The sequence below is a fragment of the Lipophrys pholis genome (assembly GCF_963383615.2).
Source record: "Lipophrys pholis genome assembly, chromosome: 1".
In the NCBI taxonomy this organism is placed as follows: domain Eukaryota; kingdom Metazoa; phylum Chordata; class Actinopteri; order Blenniiformes; family Blenniidae; genus Lipophrys; species Lipophrys pholis.
Window position 1 is genome coordinate 38,569,635 of NC_137635.1, and position 22,602 is coordinate 38,592,236.

The 22,602-nt window shown below is 42.4% G+C and overlaps 1 protein-coding gene across 1 annotated transcript in view; it reads right to left on the minus strand.

The window, feature by feature from the left end:
- pde4ca (phosphodiesterase 4C, cAMP-specific a) overlaps positions 1-20,921 on the minus strand; it is a gene marked incomplete at its 5' end in the record, with an annotated part of 47,685 nt that extends 26,764 nt beyond the window's left edge. Inside the window, one exon of the mRNA XM_080463976.1 lies at positions 20,713-20,921. Coding sequence (XP_080320102.1) covers positions 20,713-20,903 — 191 coding nt within the window. The remainder of the gene's footprint in view (positions 1-20,712) is intronic.
- Positions 20,922-22,602: the final 1,681 nt, after the last annotated feature.

The following is a 22,602-nucleotide window of genomic DNA, read 5'->3' on the forward strand; positions in this document are numbered from 1 at the left end:
GTGATTTGCTTGATGACAAAACCTGGAGAGTCCGGCGACGACAATCACCAGTCCGACACCGACCACAAAGAACACTGTAAAAATGCCTGCTGACAACCAAACTGACACAACAGCTCTGACAAAGACGTTTGATTACTTGTTGGTCGTGGCCAGTATTTTAATGCAGTGTCCTCATTTCTCTGGTGTTTCAGTTTTATAACTTTTATTATAGTTGCAGAGTTAAATGTCTATAACTATAATCTCCAAGTTGGAAACAATGACTAAGTCAACCAAACCACATATAAGAAACTTATTAAAGTTTAACAACGTAAAGCTCTTATGATTTGGGGAACTGTTAAGAACGTTTTATATCCTACAGACTAAATGTAGACGGGCCTGTTTCGAGAATTATTCAGAGGTCAAATGAAGGCCAAAATGAATTAAAGTAAAAAAAAGAAATTAACATCTAAACTAAAATATTAAAACGCCTGTCTGAGCAGCAAACTCTGAGTGAAAAGGTCATTGAAGTTTACGTTGGAGAAAATTCATTAAAAACAGTCTTGTGATACACACAATGTCTTTTTCTCATTGTTTTCTGTCTGGGACGTTGCTGAGAAGTAAAACTGACGCCGATTGACGACACAGTGAGGTGGCTGAAAGACGCTGGGCAGACTGCTGGTGCATTGGCGGTAACCAAAATGTCCTGCAGACTGATAATGGGATTTCTTCACAAAGCCGAGCTGCTCAAACTCGGTGTACCAGGACGCTGAACACAGAGGAAGTGGTGCACAGTCAAAATCAGCTCATCCGCTCACGTACTGACGAGTGTTTGTGCAATGTTTAATGTCTGAGGGTCGTACGCAGACACTGCAGCAGAGTTTAGGACAAAATCCACTGTTGTGTGTCAGATCCAGGGTTACCACACTATTTGAACTCGGCCTTGTGTTTGTTTTTACTACTTCCTTCCATCTTCTATACAGTTTGATCCAGGAGGCTGGAGCAGGAAGTCCTCTGAAACTGGACTCCAACTGAGGATACTTTTTAGGGAACTGATGAAAGCGGTTCCTGATCAGGGCATCCATATCAAAGGCCTGCCTGCTCCCAGTTCGGATATACAGTGAAAACAAATGTGCTTCACAGAAGGATTTTAAAAGCCTAAATCTACTTTCAGACTCATTTAATTTAAATCAAAAGATAAATAAATCTGTGTTCTTTTAGATGAACCACATCTTTTCAAAAACAAGTTGAAACTTATATAACTTAAAAAAAACAAAACTTAAAAGAAAAACCTCCATATTGTATGTCTGATATTAATAGATTCCAAAATTAAAAAAAAAAAGATTAGTTCAATGTTTGTAGCTTTCGTCATTTAACATGTAAAAACATGCATGGCTTCACCTGCGCAAAATGTTCTTTGATCTGGCTTTGGTCTTCTTCTTCTATGGTGAGCCGATATAACTGCACATTACATCGAGCGCCAACGGCACGTGAAGGAACTCAGTGTGGTGTCTGATTCCCAAAGTCGCAGATGCATGCCTCTCTTCTCCGCGCAGGTCCATCTTTTAAGTTCCCCTCATGGCTGCGGGAGGACGGCCTCATGCGCGAGTTATACTTTATACACAAAAACAGCTGACATGCGTGAGCGCCTTCACTGAGCCCGCTGAAGACACTATTTCCAAAACAGTGCTTTACGTAGAAAGGCAGCGAAGGGGGTAAAAGTGAAGAGTATAAAGGCTTACTCTTGGATATGCTTCAAAAGACTGCCTCCCTGCTGAATATGATATTAATAGAGTCCCAAAATGGGCAGTGATAATCTCGCCCGTCTCTCCCCTCGCTGGTCTCCTTGTCACTGTTCCACTGAGCAAAGTGGTGAAGGAGACTCATACAGTTTGTGCTCTTCTCTCTTCCATCAGTATCATTCTTCTTGTCTTAAAGGCCAATAACTCAGTCTAAATAAAGCTGCCTCCCAGTGTGCGACTCCCCTCTGTGAGCACGTTAACGCAATCTTCTTCCACAAAGACCGACTGCTCTTGAAGGTGCTGTTAAAGGTGGAAAACCTGTCAGGGGCGTCTTTTAGCCCGTCTTTTTCCCACACATGATCAAGTAAAAATGTCAGCTATGTTGGAAATTCTGCTTGTTTCAGAGCAAAAGTCAATTATTTTTCTTGGCACAGGTCTTTGAGTCAATAAAATGTAAAGGACAACAGGCCTTGGAGATCTGCAGCGCTCACAAATGTTCTGCATTACATCGGATAAACAAAGAGCGTGCCTGAGAAACAGGACAGAGGGCCATAATGTAAACAGAGGACTTTATCTCAGAGTCCTCCCTCACAGCCTCCCCGCTGGCACTCAGGATCATGTGCGAAGCAACAAAACTTATGTTGGGCTTTTCCTGTGAGAATATTTGTGTAAAAGATCATGACATTAGGGCTGCACGTCAGACAGATGCACCCTGGATTAGAAAAGCCCGACGTTAAGCGCTGAACAAATGGAATTCCTCATCAAAGTCACACACGCTTTTATTTCTGTGGCATTTAGCAAAACGGACTGAGCAGGATCACTCTGCCTTTTTATGTTTCACACTAAATTAGGATTATTTTCAGGCAGGGAATTTCACTTCAACCGGTCATCACCTTTCCTACTTCAGAAACACATTTTAGGATTATCTTAAACTTTTAATGTTTCTTTTTTCGCATGTTTCTAGTGAGCTATTTGACTTCTGAGTCACATATCGCTTAAAAAAACTGCAGCACGCACAACAGCTTGGGTTTAAATAAATAAGAATCTTACAGCCCGTGGCATTATTCTCTGAGCTCGTTTAACTGCAACTGCGCTCATCAACGTAACGCACAGGGTCATCATTTTATTGTTTTCATTCAGATGCAGTCAATTTTAAAAGAAAAGATTCAAAATCGTCCAAAATCTTTCTCACAACTCCCTCATGGTCACTTTTAGTAGCATCAGCCAGAACTCTTCACAGCGAAAAAGATTTGTGGTGTGTTTCGTGCAATCAAAATAAAAATCAGGCCTGGAGCGGAGCCTGGTCTGTCAAAAGTGGCGACTCCACAAGATGTCCAGTGGAAATATGATTCATAAAGCATAGTGGGAAATGCTGATATCGACCAAAACAACTGATAAGGACGAAAGAATGTTTTGGTTAATCCCGATGCTGATAAAAGACGATACGCAGACTTAAATTAAAAAAACTTAAAACTTAAAAGACATAAATTGTGTCCTTAAAAACTGAGATACCACAGATAACCACAATAAAAGAACTCCCTTCGCCCCTCAGTTTATTAGATGAAGTTTGTCTTTCTGCTACAGTTAAAAAAAAAAAAGCCAAAAATGTGCTATTTTCTTTAAGTCAACAGCTTGAAACTATTTTGAGAGAAGAAACTTTGATCCAGTCAAACCTGCTCCCGACAGGACAGTGTGGGACGTATAGAGAGATGTTCTGTGTGTGAAAGAGATGAAAGGAGACATGACGAACAAGCGGAGGACAAACAGAGCGAGCGAGAGTAAATGAGACAGCTCTTAATTACCGCCTGCGTTTCTGTATGATGTCAATAGGCCTGTTGACGGCACACGGCGATCCCCATATGTGCCCACTCCGCACAGTGATACTCCGCTCCACGGAGTAACAGAACCCGCAGTTCGTCGGCACACTCATCTTTCTTTAGCCTACTCTCTGCAACTCGTCCTCACCCTCCTCTTCGCGGCAGCTCCGCTGATCTCCCTCTTTTGGTTCTCCTCAGCTTGTGGCCACTCTCATCCCTCAGTCCGGCCCGCTTCCTCGTCTGTCTCGCACTGTCGGGCTGTCCGGCTCTCCACGGCTTCCCAGGAGTTCTCATTACCTCCGGCGGGACTGGACACCAGCTTTAAGACCAGCGACTCCAGGGAAGAGCCAGGGCGACTGAGACAACGCAGTCTCCTGCCACTGTGCGCCGGTGAAAATCTGGCTTCTCCTGAATGATCAGTCTGGAGTGAGTTCACCTGAATTCCTCAGAGTAGCGCTCTATCGGCCGCCCGTGCGTCTGCCTCGCAGGCTGCAGAGAAAGCTTTTCATCACTCTCAGCAGAGCTCCATTAATCGGTCCCCCATGTACATCTTGTCTTTGCTCTGGGTCTAAATGTGGCGCTACACTCTTGCCCTTCTCCCCCCTCTCCCTTTCACTCCTGTCTGCTCTCTCTCTCCCTTACGCTCGTCTTCTGTTTCAGCTTCCTCCAATCCCCTCTGGCTGCTACACCTTTAATCACAGAGCCAGCGAGACCTTTCCTTTCCCCGGGCAAACTTGCTCTCCTGCTCCAGTCTGTCACAGTAGCCCCTTCCTCTGTGTGTGTGTGTGTGTGTGTGTGTGTGTGTGTGTGTGTGTGTGTGTGTGTGTGTGTGTGTGTGTGTGTGTGTGTGTGTGTGTGTGTGTGTGTGTGTGTGTGTGTGCGTGTGTGTGTGTGCAGGCATGTGACTGAGTGTGTGCGTGTGTGTGCATCACATACAGAGGGGAACAAGTTTCAGAGTGAGGTCAGAGCTGAGAAAGGGGGCGGGCTCAGAGCCAGCATGGTTCCTGCCTTCCCCAAATGTTTTAGACCTTTTAACCCCTTCCTTCTCTCTCTCTCTCTCTCTCTCTCTCTCTCTCTCTCTCTCTCTCTCTCTCTCTCTCTCTCTCTCTCTCTCTCTCTCGTCTTACACATTCATACACACTCCAGATAACATCGCGGGATAGCGCCCTGATCCTTTCCAGATGGAGCATTCTGTATTTGTGTGTGTGTGGCAGTGGGGTCTCGTCTGTGTTAGGTAAAGAGATTGATGACAGGATGAGTATGATAAGGTATTACAGTAAGTAGCTCCTGAGACGCAGCCTGCTGAGGAGGAAGAACATGTACACGCACGCACGCACACACACACACACACGTTTACATTATGTGCTCTGGCACAAGCTTAGAGACGAGCATGCAAGGTCACCTGGGCCAGAGTGTTTGTGAAGAGCACAAAAGTGAAAAGTAAATATGAAACGTTAGCCGATGGACCGTCTGTGCGCACCAGAAGAAAACTGAAACAGGAAATATTTGACAAGAGATCAGCAAAATCAGACGGGAGACACAAGTGTATAGGATATATTCCCAGGGGTACACTGTGGATTTTTCAGAAAAAAGGGGAAGCGTTTTATAAGATTTGATTACAACAAAAGATGCGTGTGTGCTGTGGTGAAACCCTTCGGAACCGAGCCGGCCGCCCCATGAGGCAAGATAGGCAAATACTAAAAGCGTCCCGGCATCCAGGGGGCGCCACACAAAAAAACCCCCAAAAAACACCTTCAACAACTGGAAAAGCTGACATTGATTCAAATGTAAAGCAATACCCAATTAATATTACTACAAATATTAATACCACATAAGTCCTTTCGTATATAGTCATTGAGTAAATTGTTTGATTTTGATTGTTGTATCTTTGTATGTGATTTTTCACAATTATCTATTTATTCACATGTTTACAAGATTTTCATTTTGTGGATCCTTATATTATATTTCAGATATTTTCGTATTAATTTGTAAATTGTTAAGCATGTGAACTGGCTGACATATTGTCTTAAAAATTAAAGACAATGCTAAAAACAATGATATGTATGTAAATCACTGATGGAGAGGGGCGAGGTATAAAATCTCGCCTAGGGTGCCACATTGGCTCTAATCGACTATTAATAACAATACTGATGCTTGGGATTAACTATAAATAGATACAAGATACAGTCTGTGGATTATGTTAGGTAGTAATTCTTCAGCAGTTTCAGTATGTTCACACTATTAAGATACCTTGACTAATGAATTAATTGCATATATACCCAAGTAACCAAGGAATCTGTTCTGCTGGTTTTGTACAATTGCTTATTTCATAACTTTAATTTGCTTTAATTCCATTTTCATGCTTCTATTGAAAAAAAAGTCACATTATTTTGCTTTTTTCCCTCAATATTTACAAGGAAGCTGTCATGAACACCCCTTACCTCTGGTCACATCGTATTTTGTCATTACAGAATTGTTTTAGCCCTTGATAAAGATGTTAATTTTAAGACAAACACAGAAAGAACAATGGTTAAAAATAGCTGTGGCCACAACTTGATGCTCAGAAAAATATGAAATTCAAGAAACAAAACAAACCTTTGGGGCACAACCGAATCGTACTGTGAGTTAAGTACCTGGAGATTGTCTGGCCTCACAAGCAGCGCCTGTAGACAGATTATCTTTATCAAACTCAGTGTCAGCTGCAGTTGAAATCATCTTACCGTGGCATGAATTCAAGTCAAATCACCAGCTAACAGAATGCTTTCCAAATATAAAACAAAGAAAATAACATATTTCAAAATGACCCAAGTTTGCTAAACATTTCACTGTAATGTGACTTAAAACGATCAGGACTTTGGTTGATCGTTAAAAACACATTTCCACAAACGGGCGTGTACGCCAAGCCATGCGTTGCGTTATGACGGTTCATTTAAACTGGCACATCAATCAATACTGTCCTCTCATTCAGAGCAATTCTGAAATGTGGGAGAGGGACGCTACAGGTGAGAACGGGAAAGAAAAAGTGGTGATACAGCGGAGGCTCACTACGTATCTTTAATATGAACCAGCTTTGAAATGCAGCTCCATTACATACACAAAAAGATCAGGTCTCCAGATAAATGGTACCGGCGGTGTTTGCTCATGCAACTTGCTTCATATGCTCCTTTTGCTGTTCTACAACAGTCCTGTGTCTGTGATGGTTAAGAACACTTCCATTTAAGGAAATCCGAGGCACACATCAAGGGCTGATCGTAACCACAAACTGAACAGAGGCACAATGCAGCTGTATATTGTGGCTTTCTGGAAACTGATTAAGGAGCAGCAACAGGTTATTAATCCAACAATATGAATTAAGAGGTGGGACACAGTGTTGTGTAAACATTTCACCGCTTGTTCCTCCAACTATTGAAATGGAGCAGATTTCTTATTCGTTCATTGTTGTATTATAATAATAAAGCATTCATACCTTCATCTGCGGCGGGTTTCCGATCTGCATTGATTAGTAATAGTACATCTCTTTATGATATTTGAATTTATGTGCTTATTACTTTTATTGGTGTACTTCAAGAGCTGCACGGTGGTGGAGTGGTCTAATGGTCCCGCTGCATAGCAAGAATGTACAGTATAAGTGTGGGGTGGGCTTCAGGGTATTTCCGTGGAGTTTGCATGTTCTTCGCATGCTGGGTTTTCTTTCACGTACTCTGGTCTCTCTGTGTTTGACCCGTGATAGACTGGTAAGTCAGCTGTGATCTGAAACTCCAGGATGGATAAACAACAGAGAAGATTGATGGATATCTGCTTTCTGCTGGTGGTAAAACGAATTGCCCCCGGGACATAACGATGTTAATCTTTACCCTGCCTTGCTGCACAGTACTGCATGTCTGCGTTTAGCAGAAATGACTCTGCAGGAACGCCATCGGGATCAGGGGTCATCGCCATCTGATAGTGAACGGCAGTAAATCAAAATGTTCTAATGGAATGCTTTCACCCTGCAGTCGGTTAATTTAGTTTTCACACTTTTTGCAGCAGTTTGTGCTTTGGACACATTATCATGATGGGAGAACTGTTCTCAAATGAATCCAAATGCCATACGTATGCAAACACTTTGGTTACTGTGCATTTTGCCAGTGATACACTTAAAATAATGGTGTTACCATAAATACAGGATCAAACAACAGTATTTAAATTAGGGATTTTGTTTGTGTTAGATTGTAATCACCAAGTAAATAATGGCTGGAGCGTTGAGTGCCCATAAATGCAAAACAAAGTGTGATAACAAATACATTTGGCTGAAAATCACAATCTGTGAGATGAGGGGTCAAAAAGTCATCTTTTTGTGGGAAAAATCAGAACTGAAGTAAATAAAAAAAGATAGCAGCAAATAAGAGAGAGAGAAAAAAAGAAAAAAAAAACGTGAAAATTGTGAGACAATCTATACAAATAAAAGTGATGTGGGGTCTGCATAAGAAATGTCTCAGTACAATCACGGCAATCTCTGCTGAAGAATGAGCTGATTTGAGCTCTAGTTTCCAACATGTTAAATAAAGACGCAATCATAAACAGCACAATAGCTTTTAGATGTCGTGGACCGCATCGCGTGTGGTAAATTAATCTATGAGTTCCACCCGATACTGAACATTCAGTGTCAAACATGCTAAATGAACAGTGTGTGTTACTTTCTGTAAGATCCTCAGTACCCACTTGTGTGTACATGCAAGTGTGCACACAGTATTCCCACACAAACTTTTAGAAAAGCAGGCTTCCAGAGTTTTCATGCCATTTAAGGACATCCATGGTCCAGATCGCCGCTAAACTGCCGCAACTAAATTTCTCTATCTTCTATCACGTCAGTGATGACACAAGTCCCCATGGATCCGCTTATGATCAGATTGATGTTCTCTCTCTGTGCATAGATGAATAAAACACATGCAAGCGCACACTGACATCTCCTGTTTAATGTCATTTTATAACACTGCTTTGAATTGCATCAAGTTTGTGCACTAACGTCTCCAACCCCCCCCCCCCCCCCCCTAAAAAAAAAATTAACTAAAGAAATCCTACCATGAAATCTACGCTTAAAACATGCCTTCGCTTGCACACACACAATGGATTGTGGGCAGCGGACCAGAAGATTTCACAGTGCTCCATGTATCTGCGTCACCGTGGTGGAAGAGAGTGGCAGCCTGAAGAAAGACAGGCACTAAATGTTTGTGTCTGCACAGTGTCTTCAAGTATCGCCTTGCGGCAGTTGACGAGCTGAGACGACGAGGCCGAAACAACGTGCCGAGGTAATCTCTGAAAACTCATAAAACTGCGGAGCATTATAAATGCTGGCTGACCTCTCAGTCGTGGGTGTAATGGTCCGTTATTTGCAGAGGGGCCTCATGACATCATGATGTTGGCTGCATGGAGGCATGGCTAGCATTGCTGGATAACGAACTTTGAAGTCATAAAGAGCTGTGTGTCAGGGCAAACACACTGTTTCTCTTCTGTTTCAAAAGCTGGTGGATTTTTCCACCGTTGTCCCGTCCAGAAGAGAGGATCCTCTGCTACTGTTAAAAACAATGTAAAAGACACTAAAAGCACGCAGCGCTTTAGGAGTTGACTTCGGCACTGTTTGTCAAATTCGCTGTGAACAAACCCAGCCGAAGACAGATTTGTTCCCGGAGACATTTAAAGTGAATAAATGACGACTGTTATGATGACTCGGCACAATTGAACAGCAACAGCTGTTAAGCTCACGAGGTTGCACATGTTCACCTGCTGCTGTACGACAGCAGCGAATGTCATGCATAGAAATACTGTAAGAGAACATGAATGTAGAGACTCGAACGTGCAGGTTTTCCTTCAATCACATCAACAGTATGGCCTCATGATCAGAGGTGTGTCGCCAGGAAAGACAAGGTCAGGGTCATCATATGAAAATTAAGTAAATCATGTAAAAAACACAGCAGTTTTGAGAATCTGTATGCTTTTATGTGCTTCATATCTATTTTTAGTCATGTCATTTTTGTGGCCAATCGGTGCTTTACTTGTATGCGTGGAGAATCATGAGATGCAATATGACACCTATTGATAGTGAAGCTCTGTCAAGTCATGGTTTCACTTCTGTACATCTGACTCTGAAAAAACCATCTGCAGCAAACCTCACTGCTCTTAACAAACAGGAAGAAGAGTTATTGAACTCATCACTGTCTGAATATGTGCCATCATTTTACATTCCAGTTAATTAAGATCCGAAACAAAATTTACTTTTAAAAACTGATTTCGTCCTTTATAAAGACACAGAACAGACTCATTCCTTCCCACTTTTACTCATTAATAATCCGTCCACAGTGTAAACTGCTTTTTAGAAGGTTGGGTGTGACTGAACCTGTTCACACATTAGTCAAACGTCTGCTTCTATGTCTCTCTGCACATCACAGCGGGTTTCAGTCATCGCAGGCTTTTAAAAGCTGGCATCATTTCACTGCTTTAACCGGTCCAACAATTACCTGCCATGTCCATGATGGAGCCCCATGCAGGGTGAATATTGCCCACCTGAGTTTCCGAATGAATGAATGTGGCACGCAAACAAAAAGCAATCCACCGAATTTTTTCATGATACAAATGTCACTTACAAAAACTGTATGAAACAAGCAGCACAGGCGCCCGTCTGTGGCGGCCGCTGGTGGCCTATAATTAGCTCTCGGCGTCTCTGTGATGTCAACGTCGTGTTACACCGTGTACTATAGTAAAGGCTAGTGTGTCGCCTCATGATTCATTAGGCTGCCATCTGCTAGAATGACGGCGGGGTTCGGGGGGCTCGTCTGATTTGGGGATTGAGCGGATGACAGATCTGTACGCACACATGCAAATACGTGTACACACACACACACACACAGACACACACACACACACAAACCAGACAGTCCAGAACGTGTGTATATATACAGGGCAGGGGCACACAGTCAAATTGCACATTATATGCACATTTAGATACACACAGACCTGGTGCACGCACACGCACACACACACACACACACGCACACACAGAGCAGGTGGTTGCTCTGTTAGCGACGACGTGTTTATGGGACAACAAACTATCTAATTACTTTTAAAAAAAACGGACAAACAAGGAGCCCCTATGGAGCTTAATATAAATGTGTGCATGCTTACTTGTCTGTATATGTAACGGGAGATGTTTTAAAGGACTTTGATTCAGTGCAGTACTTCATTCAGACTTCATCCAGTTTCAGGGGTTTTAACTAAAACTAAAAGTGTCAACAGTAGTAACATGAAATGGGAAATGCAAATGTAAACAACATGACTTTTCATTTCAACTTTATGGGCTTTTCTTTAAGGTTATTTCAAGGGGTCAATGACTTTTCAAGTCACAAAAGTAAAACATTAACATTATTATTATGTGCCATTTATCATTAGAAGATCTGTGATAAATATTCTGTGAGTGAATAATTTTTTTAATTGGCAACGTTTCTGATTGGATTTCAAGCCTATTATTGTTTCTTTGATGTGTAAAGTGATTAAATATGTGAACTTTTAAAAACATTATTTAGTCAGATTTTATGCTTTTAAAAGGCAAATAGGCAACAGACATCAGTGTTTTTATCATTATGTGAGAAGTTCTTCTTCAATAAATGTCATTAATTCATATTTGTTAGTTTTTAAGATAAAAGGAAGAAATGAGCAAGTTAATGTGAATTAATGGACCACGTGAGGAAAACTAAATATTTTGCAAACATGCTATTCATTTGAAAACATTTCTAGAACACATTGAGAAGATCACTTCATATATTCCTCGCCTGAAATCAGAGTTGCTAAAAGAAGTCCTTGTGTAATTGAAATTTTGAAAAAAGAAAGGTAATATTTGTTAAATGACATTATATTATGGCATAACATGTTTTTTTTAAGGACAATCAAAGTCTATTTAGATAAATCAAGACGCCTGAAAACAATAACAGCCCACCAGACCGCCACTTTTGTCTGGTTTCCAGCCTGAGCTCGGCCTGCAGGAGGTCGCCACACTAAGAGCATTTGAGCATAACTGAGCCAGTTTCTCCCTCTAGTGGTTATAATGAAACCCCCCCCCCCCAAGATATAGTTCAGTTATAAAGCTGCCGTCCACCGTTGGTTTTTTTCAAAGGCAAACATAGAAATATCAACTCTTCTGATCAGACACAACTAAATACGAGATTCAATTTCTGACTTATGCTGTGAGCTTCATACAGCAGCTGAAGCTGAACTTCTCCTCTCTGTCCGCCGCCACCAAGCCGACACTGCACCACTTACAAACACATACAAAAGCTCACAACCGTCACGAAGATGGTTGCAGGTTTTTATGGTCGGAACCCATTTATTAAGTTCAAATGTTTCAAATCTTTTCAACAGGCTCTAACGTCTCTGTTATTTCATAATAAAGGTGTTTTATGTCCCACCGTTCTCTTGTGAATAGGGGATACAGTGGAGCTGCTCATTTTGAATTTCAGCAGCGTTAGTGCTGTCCCAGGCCGCTACTCAGGAATCGATGAGGCTCTGGAGGCGATTGGGGAAATCAGTCATGCTGAAAATATGGAGTACAGCTGTGACGCACGCAGCAGCCAGCGTGCCACAGCCTCACACAGGCCTTATTGACTAATCTGGGTGTGTGTTTGGGGAGGGGGGCACAGGCAGCTATATTAGGACTACTGACATTGACACTGTTGCCCTTTGGTTGGGTGGCCTCACTTGACACTTTTTTGTTTGTTTTTCTAAAAAAAATTTTTGTCACACTCATTTTCTGCTTTGGTTCTGTTTTTGTTGGGTTTTGTTGTTCGCTTTCTGCCCTCTAAGCTGCCGGCTGCCGGCTGCCGTCTCTCACGCTAACCCTCGACTCCTCGTCATTATCTCTGCGCTAAAAGCAGCACTATCTCAACCCAAGTCCCCCCCTATCACTCCTTCACCGCCCTCTTGTCTGTGCCATTTCCCCATTCGTCTTAATTATCTGTATTTTCCAGTCGCTCGTCATCTTCTGCCTCAGATAAGCGACGTCTTCTCAAACTGTCACTGCAGTGTCAGCCACTTTCTCAGGGAGCGGCTTGAGAGCTCTCTTTGCTGGCGGTCGAATATGTCGTCTAAATGCACCCTGCTGCCGGAGAAGCCATGGGGGAAAAGAGTTGTGTATTGTTGAGGAGGTTTCGGATGAGGAGGAGGGGTAACAGAGGATGAATAGTGTCCTGGTACTGTTAGTACAAGTGAGGATAAGAGCTGTCGCTATTGTGATGGACACAGTCGAGATGACAGAAGCTGCTTTGTCTCAGCGTGTGTGCAAGAGTGTGTGTGTGTGTGTGTGTGTGTGTGTGTGTGTGTGTGTGTGTGTGTGTGTGTGTGTGTGTGTGTGTGTGTGTGTGTGAGGTGAAAAAACAAAGCTTTGACCCAAAATAATTTAACATTATTATTGCTAACCTAATAAGAGGTAACGTCAGCATCATCATCCACAAAATGAAATATCATATCAACTTGTATAAGGAGTGAAAAACAAGGAGTGAACTTTGCTTTGATCTGAAACTCCCAACAGCCACTGCTTTTTTTTTTTTTTTTTAGTCAGGAAGCTCAGTGTACAGATCAGGTAATAGGAGAATAGAGGCTTGTTCTGTTCCCTTCTGCACTTCTGTATTTCTGGCTGTGGTCTAAAATCTCCTGCTTTGATCTCCTCATATGATCCAAACAGGCTCACGGCTGGAGGAGTTCGGATGACACTTGTGAGGCACATGCCTTATGCCCAGAGTTCAGAAAAGTTTGATGCACTGCGCGAACAAAAAAATTCCCACAGCTGCTTTCTGGGTGTTTTGTTTGTTTGTTTGTTTGTTGTTTTTTGGGGGCAGTCATGGAAAAGGTTATTTTTTTAGAATCTTTTACAGTCCATCTTAATTCTGTAGTTGTCAAGAGTTATGTTGGCCTTCAGGACCCTGAGCATTGAGATATATATATATATATATATATATATCAATGCTATCTCTTACTGTGTGTCTATTCTTGCATTTTATGTATCAAGCCTTTGTTTTTTGAGTCTGTAAACTTACGTAACAAAGTGTCCTGCAGGGATCTCATGACGGCTGTAGTAACTTTTATGTTCTTCCCATCTCTAGCCTGCTGATTATGAATTTGTATCCTGTTACAACTCTAATTTCTTTAAAGACTCTCATCAGTATAAAAAGGGACCCATGTTTGCAAGAAGCCAGTTCAATGAAGAGGTTTTTTTCTCCCTCCTGTTTTGGTTCCTAGAGGACGACATAGCAAAGCAAGCTTCAATTATTCTTCAGCATTCGTCCAAAAAACATAAAGCTGTGGCCCACATGATATGTAACACTGACTACGTAGCTGGGTCCGGGCCAGTCGCCCCAGAAGTTGCCCCAACAGCTTTACCAGAGCATGCATACGCTCACATTTCTGGTATTTGTTTGGGGCATTAGATGGTCTTGAAAGTAATCCTGAGTTTAACTCAGCAGACAGCTGCACACTCAGCACTTGACACAGTAGTTGTTTACAGCAGGGGATTTGCATCTCATACACGTTTTTGGAGTGTGTGAACAAAACATAACTCAGACAGAAACTGAGGACAGATCCCAGTAAATCATCTGATTAACACCAAAGCAATAGCACTATATCACAGGAGCACTATGACATAATTCCCACGTCAGCTCATTATGTGTCAGGTCCCCTCAAAGCACATTAGCAGTCGGTACTCAGAGAGAGAAATAAGTGAAATCAAGTCTCACTAAACAATCAGCAATCACAATCCCTCAACTCCAAACACAAAACTTGATACATACCCAATGCACGAGTGCCTTCGTGTAGAGAAGCTGCCGTGCGTCTTCCGGGAAAAACGAGAGTCTTTGTTCATCATTTTTTTAAGCAGGTTTGAAAAGTACTGAGGTGAAGTTCAGGGAATCATCAAAACAGCCGCCGTTAAGTGGCAAAGGAAGAGAATGAACTTCTGTGGCGTGAATAAAGCCCCCATGCTGCCAGAAGGAGAAGCCGTCCGAACTCCTGTGTGTTGTCTGTGGTCACAAGTTGCAGCACTTCCTTTTTCAAGTCGGTGCCGGAAAAACAGATCCAAGACAGGAAAATGCAAAACGACAAAGAGATGCAAAACAGCAAAAAGTCTCATCAGGTGCACCTGGTATGATCAACACACAACAGTAAGTCAGGCCTGACTGAGTCTGGCTCTGTGTTTATGAGATAAAACTCCACAAGCTAGAAGTGATTCAGCTCCAGCTCGGTGCAGAAAGAACTAAAGTGCATTCAAAAATATGCAGTTCATATTTTGTTCCCAGTGCTCAGGACATGTCCATTTGTTTTAGTGGATGAGGAATCTGAAAAGCTCAGATCAGCTTAAAGTGTATGTGTGGGTGTGTGCGCCTGTGTGTGTGTGGGAATGAACAGCCTAAAAAGGCAAAGAGTCTTGGCTGCTAAAGACCTACCATAGAGTCAGTTAGCATATCGTCTCACTGACAGAGAAAGTATGGGCTGAATCAAATCAAGTACAACTGAGGATAGTGTCAGCTGTCAATGCTCATCTGGGATTAATTCCTCACCCTCCTCCTTTCAGCTCGCCACAGATGTGCCAAGATAAACGCTTCTCTTGTGTTTTTTTTGTCTTTCTCTGAGCTCCTGAAGAGGAGACAAGCTTGAGTTCTTGCGGATGGGCTCCAACGCGATGAAACTAAATTCCTTAACAGTGACCCCCAGGTGTTCTCTGTCTTTTAAAAGTCAGGGGAAACGGAAGACCTTGACTCAAAGCTGTTCACCAGAGTGAAAGCTCGCCTCTGTGACAATGCACCACCAGCAGACTGAGCAGGGTTATTCTTAGTGGGAAAAAATGAGCTGGAAAGAGTGTTATAATCCCATCAGATGCTCCCTGGAGTGGGCTGTCCCACGTCGTCCCGGTCAGTGGGCCATAACAGACTTCTGCTCTCTCTTCTCCTCTCTCTGCTCTCCTGAGAGTGGTGGGACCAAACTCTGGCTTAAAACAACAAACAACAACACTGTTTCCCCCGAGAGTGAGAGGCGAAGAGAGAGAGCGAGTGTGGAGGGTGAGAGAAGGGGTGGGATGCTGGGTGTTTAGGAGAGAGAGAGAGAGAGAGAGAGAGAGAGAGAGAGAGAGAGAGAGAGAGATGGCGCAAACTGCAGAAAAAGAGAGAATGATAGTCCCTGCATGTAGAAGTGAACTCCACCAGCAGACATGAGGTGACACATTGAAAATGTCACACTGTGCTGCATTAGTTTATTATCAGAGGAGTGTAGTTTGATGTCTGCGTGTAACCATCCTGCCTCCATGCCAGCAGCAGCAACAGTTTACTGGTCAATCAATACTTCAATATTGCGTGTGCTGGCTTTTCTATCTCCCCCCTCCCCCCCCCTCAAAGGAGACTCAATTTTCCTTTTTAAATATTGAGCTATCTGTTGTCATGTCAAGGTGTAATCCATCTGATTGGCGCAATATCCTGTACGGTGTTTAACAAATATTTGCCGCCATCAAACGCATGACAGTGCAAATAATTCAGACAAGAGACCAGCCGTCGTGGATGGATCTGTGACATTTAGTTTTTCACCACAGTGAAGAGCCGTCCACGGTAGACAAGGTGGGGCAGAGAGGTATTAATGTGAAAAGTAGAAGACGGAAGCCAGAAAGCACAAAAAGGTGGTGTCCAGATAATATTGTCAATGATATTGAGAACATTGGAGCAGAAAGTTCTGCAAAAGAGAAGTGATGAAGAAGAGGAGGAAAAAAAGAAGAAAGAGGAAAGAAGACCAAGGTGAAAAACAAGCAAACGAGAAGAATGAAAGAAAAAGAACTAAAAATAGGAATAAATACAAAAAGAGGAAAATAAAGATGAGTTTGACGAGTATAAAAAGATGAATAAAACACAATTTCCTATCACTGAGGAATAAATAAAGTCATTACATAATTATGTTGAGAATGTGATACTGATGAAGAAGAGGGAAAAAGAAGCTGTCCACCGTCCAGCCCACAATAACTATCAGTGAACTTCCAACAGTGAAATACAGCATCGCTGACATTAAGCAGCTGTACGGAGAAGATCTAGACACGAGCTTCATCAGGTCAAACTTTACAATGAGTTTGAAAGTATCAACATATACATAAACCTCCAGTAAATCCAGGTTATACATTTTAATGAGTGATAACTTGTTTATATCTGTAACCTAACAGGAGAACATACTTCACGGATTGATAAATGACTCACTTTAAAATATAGAATAAGTCAAACAAGTGGAAGTGTCAGACTTTCTCAGGGATTCCTGCACAGTTTGTCCTTTTTCCACTATTCATCAACCGTGTCAGTCTGTCCAGAGTCTGGCAGAAAACACGCCTGGATTTACCAATGTGTGAACTTTATTTCTCTACAGCATCAGGCCAGAAGAATTCCTTCAAGCCATTTACAGTCTTCCTTAAATAAAAAAATTTAAAAAAAGGCCCAATAGAGTCAAAATCCAACAAACACAAACGTCGACCCTCGACCCATCACACAACCAAAAGGCTGATGTTTCACAACACAGCGGACTCTAGTGGATGATGGGAGGAAATACATGTTGACGAGTGAGAGAGTCTGCAGGTCTGAATATACTCAAGGTGGAGACAGGACAAACATTTTAAATTACAGTTACACACACATAAAATGGGTTAAAGTGAAAATACTCGAACTTCTTCACTCAAGTTGTACATTTCGCTGCTTCGTTTAGTGACCGCCACTGCAGAAGGTTTTATGTTGGATGTCACTTCCTCAGCAGGTGAGGGTTAAAAGTCCATCAGCAGTGGGATTCGAACAAGAAAACTTCTGCTTACAAGCCCTGATATGTGCACAAGGAACAAAGTAAATGGTAGCCTCAAGCGAACATTTCTGCTCTTCATGCCAACAATTTCAGACATCTCCCTTGTTTAGAGCTCCAGATGAGAACAGTTGCGGCATCCAGTTCCGTATATCATCAATCACTGTTCACTTCTACACCTTGTAGCAACACGGACATCGCCGTCAATGGCCATCTTGTCTGCACATTCACACGGTAAACACAGAGAGACGCACACAATAATCCCCACACACGCCTTAAGGAAATTCATAGAGTCATCCCCTTCACCACCAAAACACACGTCACAAGAGAACAACATGCAATCTCTTGACAGAAAGACAGCAGCCTGGAACTGAACTGGAGCTTTTTGTTGCTGTGAAGTAACAGTGCTGCCCAAAGGACTTTACATCCGTAAAAGTGGTTATACTTGTGTAAAGATTTGTGCTGCATTTTACGAACCTTGAATCATAATTATGGAGGTTTAAACGAGAAACGACACAGTTCTAAGATTGTAAGTGGGTAAAAAACATAGATATTGTATTTAAATGTAGGCCTATAAGTCACAAGTCACATGGAAAATAAATACTCAAGTACAGTTATCATTTAAAAAAAAACCATACAAAAACATTAGTACACCTCTGGCTGTAACACACTTGTGTGTGGGACTTTGAAATGAAGAAGTAAATAAATATGTTGCAACAGTGAGTGATGCACAAGTTTCACTAGCTTTAGTCTTCATACACACCCAATATCTTGTCAACATTTGTAATCTCATCAGACTCATAACTATGGTCGAATCTTCAAAACAATGCAAATACATATCAAGCTTGTACCGTATAACAGATATGTGGTTGTATCCAACATCACAACGATCTTCTCATTAACAAAGTACAAATACTTAGTTATCCAGTCCCATCCGAGTAGCCCATGAAGATATAGAAATGATGACTAAAATATAAATTGTACATTTCCTCAAGTTTTCAGACTTCAATAAACCTGACGCTACAAACTTGATTTAAAAATGAACAAAGTGAAAGGTTCAAACAGGATTCAAGTCTTAATTGGAAATTTAGGAATAAATGCTCAAGTGAATTACAAATGGCTGAAAACTATGTACAGAAAATCAATCGTTAGTATGTTGGTAAAGGCTTGGAGTGTTTTTGTGGACGTTTCTATGTTCTACCTTTGCATTTGGATAAAGCAGTTTAGAAGATGTACACATTAAAACTACTAATGCTTGGAAGCTATTCTAGCTCAACAATGAGAAACAATAGCAGAAGGTCAAGTGTTTTAACAACAGTCCAGATTCTGTGAGCATACGTCTATCTAACCGTAACGCCAACCAGCAGAACACACAAACTACATAATCAAAGGTTATATACTTCCAAGATATTTAAACAAGTCATAAAGGGCTGGGGAGCAAATATTAGTTTTTCTGTATTTGTCCTGGAAGAGAATCCTCCTGGGTGACCGATGCTGAAGATGTTCATCAATAGATTAGAGTTTATTTGCACTTCATCACCCATTAACAGGGTTGGATTGCATCTTTTCTTATCAGTGAAAGACATAACAGAGACAGCACCGACTGTCATCCTTGTATGAACAATTTTCCTGAGACGTTTTTCCGCAGGAATCCATTTGATGTGATGTCACTGGAGTGGAACAAAAAGTTTCATCAACCCAGACACTAAGTGAAAATAACTTTGCGGGTATGTTCTATATTTGAACTGCTTGTGACATTTAAACCCCCCAGTTTGTTTAATTCCTCCTCTTGCCAGTCATCCTGCAATAACTCAACTCCAGCCATTTATATCATGTCTGACATTATGGGACACTGCACAAAACCAGCAGAGAGGAAGCTTCCTCGATGGCCTGAACTCAGAGCTGTGTAATATAAAAGCTGACATGTTGGATATCTATGCTTTCCTGACAAACCTCTGACTTTTCAGATGGAGCCCTGAAACCACCAGGACTGGACCCTTGTTCTCTAATATTTAGACTTTGAACAGACTCACTGAAATTAATGGAACTGCTTGGCTTGTCCGTTCAATAAAGCTGGAACAAACGCCATGTTTATAAAGGTGAATGAACTTATAAACACTTCTCCAGACTTCCAGCAGGCAGTGACCTCTTTGGGAATGTTTAATACTTACTTCAAGCCAATAAACGTGGGACAGGGTTTACAGCACTGGCTTCAGGCTTCTCTTGGGCTTTTAATTTTGTTTCACTAAGGTGGATGTGATCTAACGTGACTGTAACAGCCCCTACGTGTATAGCGTCTACACCCAAGTGTGTATATGTGGAGAGTAAACACTGGCAAAGAAACAGCGAGCATGTGCTTAAGTTTTTGTTTTACAGTGCATTAAAAATTTTCCACAACAGGCTCTTCCTGGGAAGGGTTTGTAATTCGCCAACAGAGAAATAAACCATCCCCTCAAAGCAAAAAAAAAAAAGAGGCCAATATTTGTCTGTTTGCTTATCTCGTCACATATAAGTTTAAGACCCTTTCTGTTCATTTAGGATTTACTGATTATTCAACTCTCGTCCGTCGCTGAGCGGCGTTTGCCGGGATGATGCTGCGCGGACCAAACACAAACGCTGGACGCAGCTCAGGACAAACACTCACACCTGTTATGAATTGAAAGCGACAGCAGGCCTGGAGATCACAGAATACGGAACAACTTCAGCTAAAAGTCAGAGGACTAAATGATGTAAATAGTGTCCTGAAAAACATGAATGAATGGGAAATGATGCCACACGCCGACAGGGCAATGCGCAGGATAAAGGTTAGCATATTTCCAATTTAAATGTATTATCTTCCAAAAAACATGCACAGAAATCTAAAGTGTAACATATGTTGATATTGTGCAGAACTGAATAGCCCCAGTTTTCATGTGCCCCCCCTCAGCAAAGCTAATTGCTCATTTAGTGTGATGAGATCGTGCATGTGACAGAACTTGGACTGTGTGATGACGGATTTCTGGCCAATAATAATGTTTTCCAACTGTTTTAGCCGATTTCCAAAGCAGATACATGTCCACATGTTTGCACCCTCTTTCATGACATACATCAAAGAAACTTGACGTATTGACAACAAGACTTAGACATACTTGAGGAAGTCTCATGCTCCATTTGAGATGATGTGAACATGGTTTTCTCTCTTCACCTGAGTCACTAAGACACCAGTTATGAGTCAGTTTACCAATGTGGCACTGCAGTCGCTCAAACTAGTCAGAAGATGACCTGTTTAGTCAGAATTAAACAAAGCCAACGTTTTGTTTTTCTTTGTCCTGTCATGTTTTCCACCTCGGCCTCAGAGTTTCAGACTGTACCTGGGTGTGTGGGCCAGGGTGAAGCGCCGCCTCTGCAGGTTGATGCTGCGATTCACCAGCAGCTTCCTTAAAAGCAGCGGGGAGTTTCGTGGGGACCCTCGAGGTGAATCCTTGGGTGAGATCTTTGGGGATCCTGCTGCTGACCCTGCTCTGGACCGGGGCATGAGCTGGATGATGGGCAGCCGGGTCATCGTGGGCTCCTGAGGAGACTCCTCAACATCGGACTGCTCTTCCTCAGAGCTCTCAGTGCACAGGTCACTCATGGTAAAGGCTGGTCTCTTTGCTGGGCCTGCTTTCTGGCAGGAGACGTGCAGTTTATTTATCAGTTTCTCTTTGCTTCCGAGCCTCCCGAGCTGTTCTGTATTTGATAGTTGTGCGATTGTTCCCGCGGCCTGTCAGCTCTTGATTTCCTACTTCCCAGGTGAAGCTAAAGCCTCACGCCCGGTCCTTGTTTCTTCATATTCAAACAAAAACTTGTGCCCGCTCATGATTACTCCAAAACTCTCAAATATAAGTTTCAAAATGCAAAAAAAAAGAACAAAAAGTTAAAAAGTCAACACGGCAACTCACTATCGGACTTTTTCCCTTCATACGAAACTTATCAGCTCCGTCTTTCCTCGTCCCTTCCTATAATGACCATGCTGCCTGCCGTGCTGGGCGAGAGACTCAAACATTAGTGTTGATGTGCTCTCCCTCCCTCCCTTCCTCCCCCAGGCTTTGTTTACATTACTGCTAGGCCTTCCCTCTGTCCAACTAAATATGGACGTCTGATTTACAGGGAGGAGAAGCATGACGGATCGTTCTGCTTCTCTCCCCCTCTTTCCAGCCCTCTGCCTCCCTCGAGTTCCTCCCTCACTCGTAATCTTAAGGATCATATAGTTCATCAACTTCAATCTGGGCTCTATAATGACTTCCGCTCAGAGTTCCTCCGGTGTATAAACATTATGCAGTCGCATGGCTCAGCCTTGCAGCTCACCTTTCTTCTGCTCCCTGTGACTCTGGAACACTCAGGCTTTTTGCTCAAGTCCCTGAGGTGCTATTTGTTGTTGAAGTGCCTAAATCCTCTGAGCTGGCCTCTTTGCCTTTCACATGCTCTGAGCGCACACCAGGAGGAGTCACATGCAGGACCTCTGACTATAAAAAGCAGAGGTAGATAAAAGCTATAGAGAGCATGGGGCGCTGTCACGATGGCGCTCTCTATCTGTGACCAGAGGCAACATCATCTCCACCCAATCTCTTTGTTTGTCGTCAGAGTGAGAAAAGTTTCTCCTGTGATAAAGGACTCTCGGCTAAACACCGGTGTCTTCTGGAGAAACTGAAATAACCTAGGGAGCCAGAACATCTGACACCAGACTGAACCTATGACAAACAGCTGGTGGAAACTGCAGGAAAGACTTTGTTCTCTGGCTGAAAGCTGTGTGGAGAAACTCTCAAAGCTGTCGTCTGAAGTCAGACGCAACAACAGCTCTGTTTTCATTCAGATTAGACACAATTATGTCCAATGAAAATTTAACAGTTTAGACAACTGTTTTCAATCCGTAACCACCATAGAATTTAAAGAAAACGGTACTTTTCTCAGGAATTTAGAGGAAAGGCTAAATAATGATACTTATTGCCTGATATGAAGCAGCTAAACTTGAACTAGACTGACTGTGTGTTTTTGGCCAGAGATATTTTCTTCGTCAGGTTCAATAAATCTGAAGTTGATCCCTGGCCTGGACCGGCCCTGAGGCGCGTCAGTGTTTCAGTCATGTGGTAGACAGAAGATGTTTGAGCTGCACAGTTAACACCCCGATCCAGAGAGGCTCTACCAGAGACCTGGTGAGAGCCTACTCGAGTTCATCAATCATTTCATTGGATAGTACGTGATAAATTCTACCAACTGGAAAA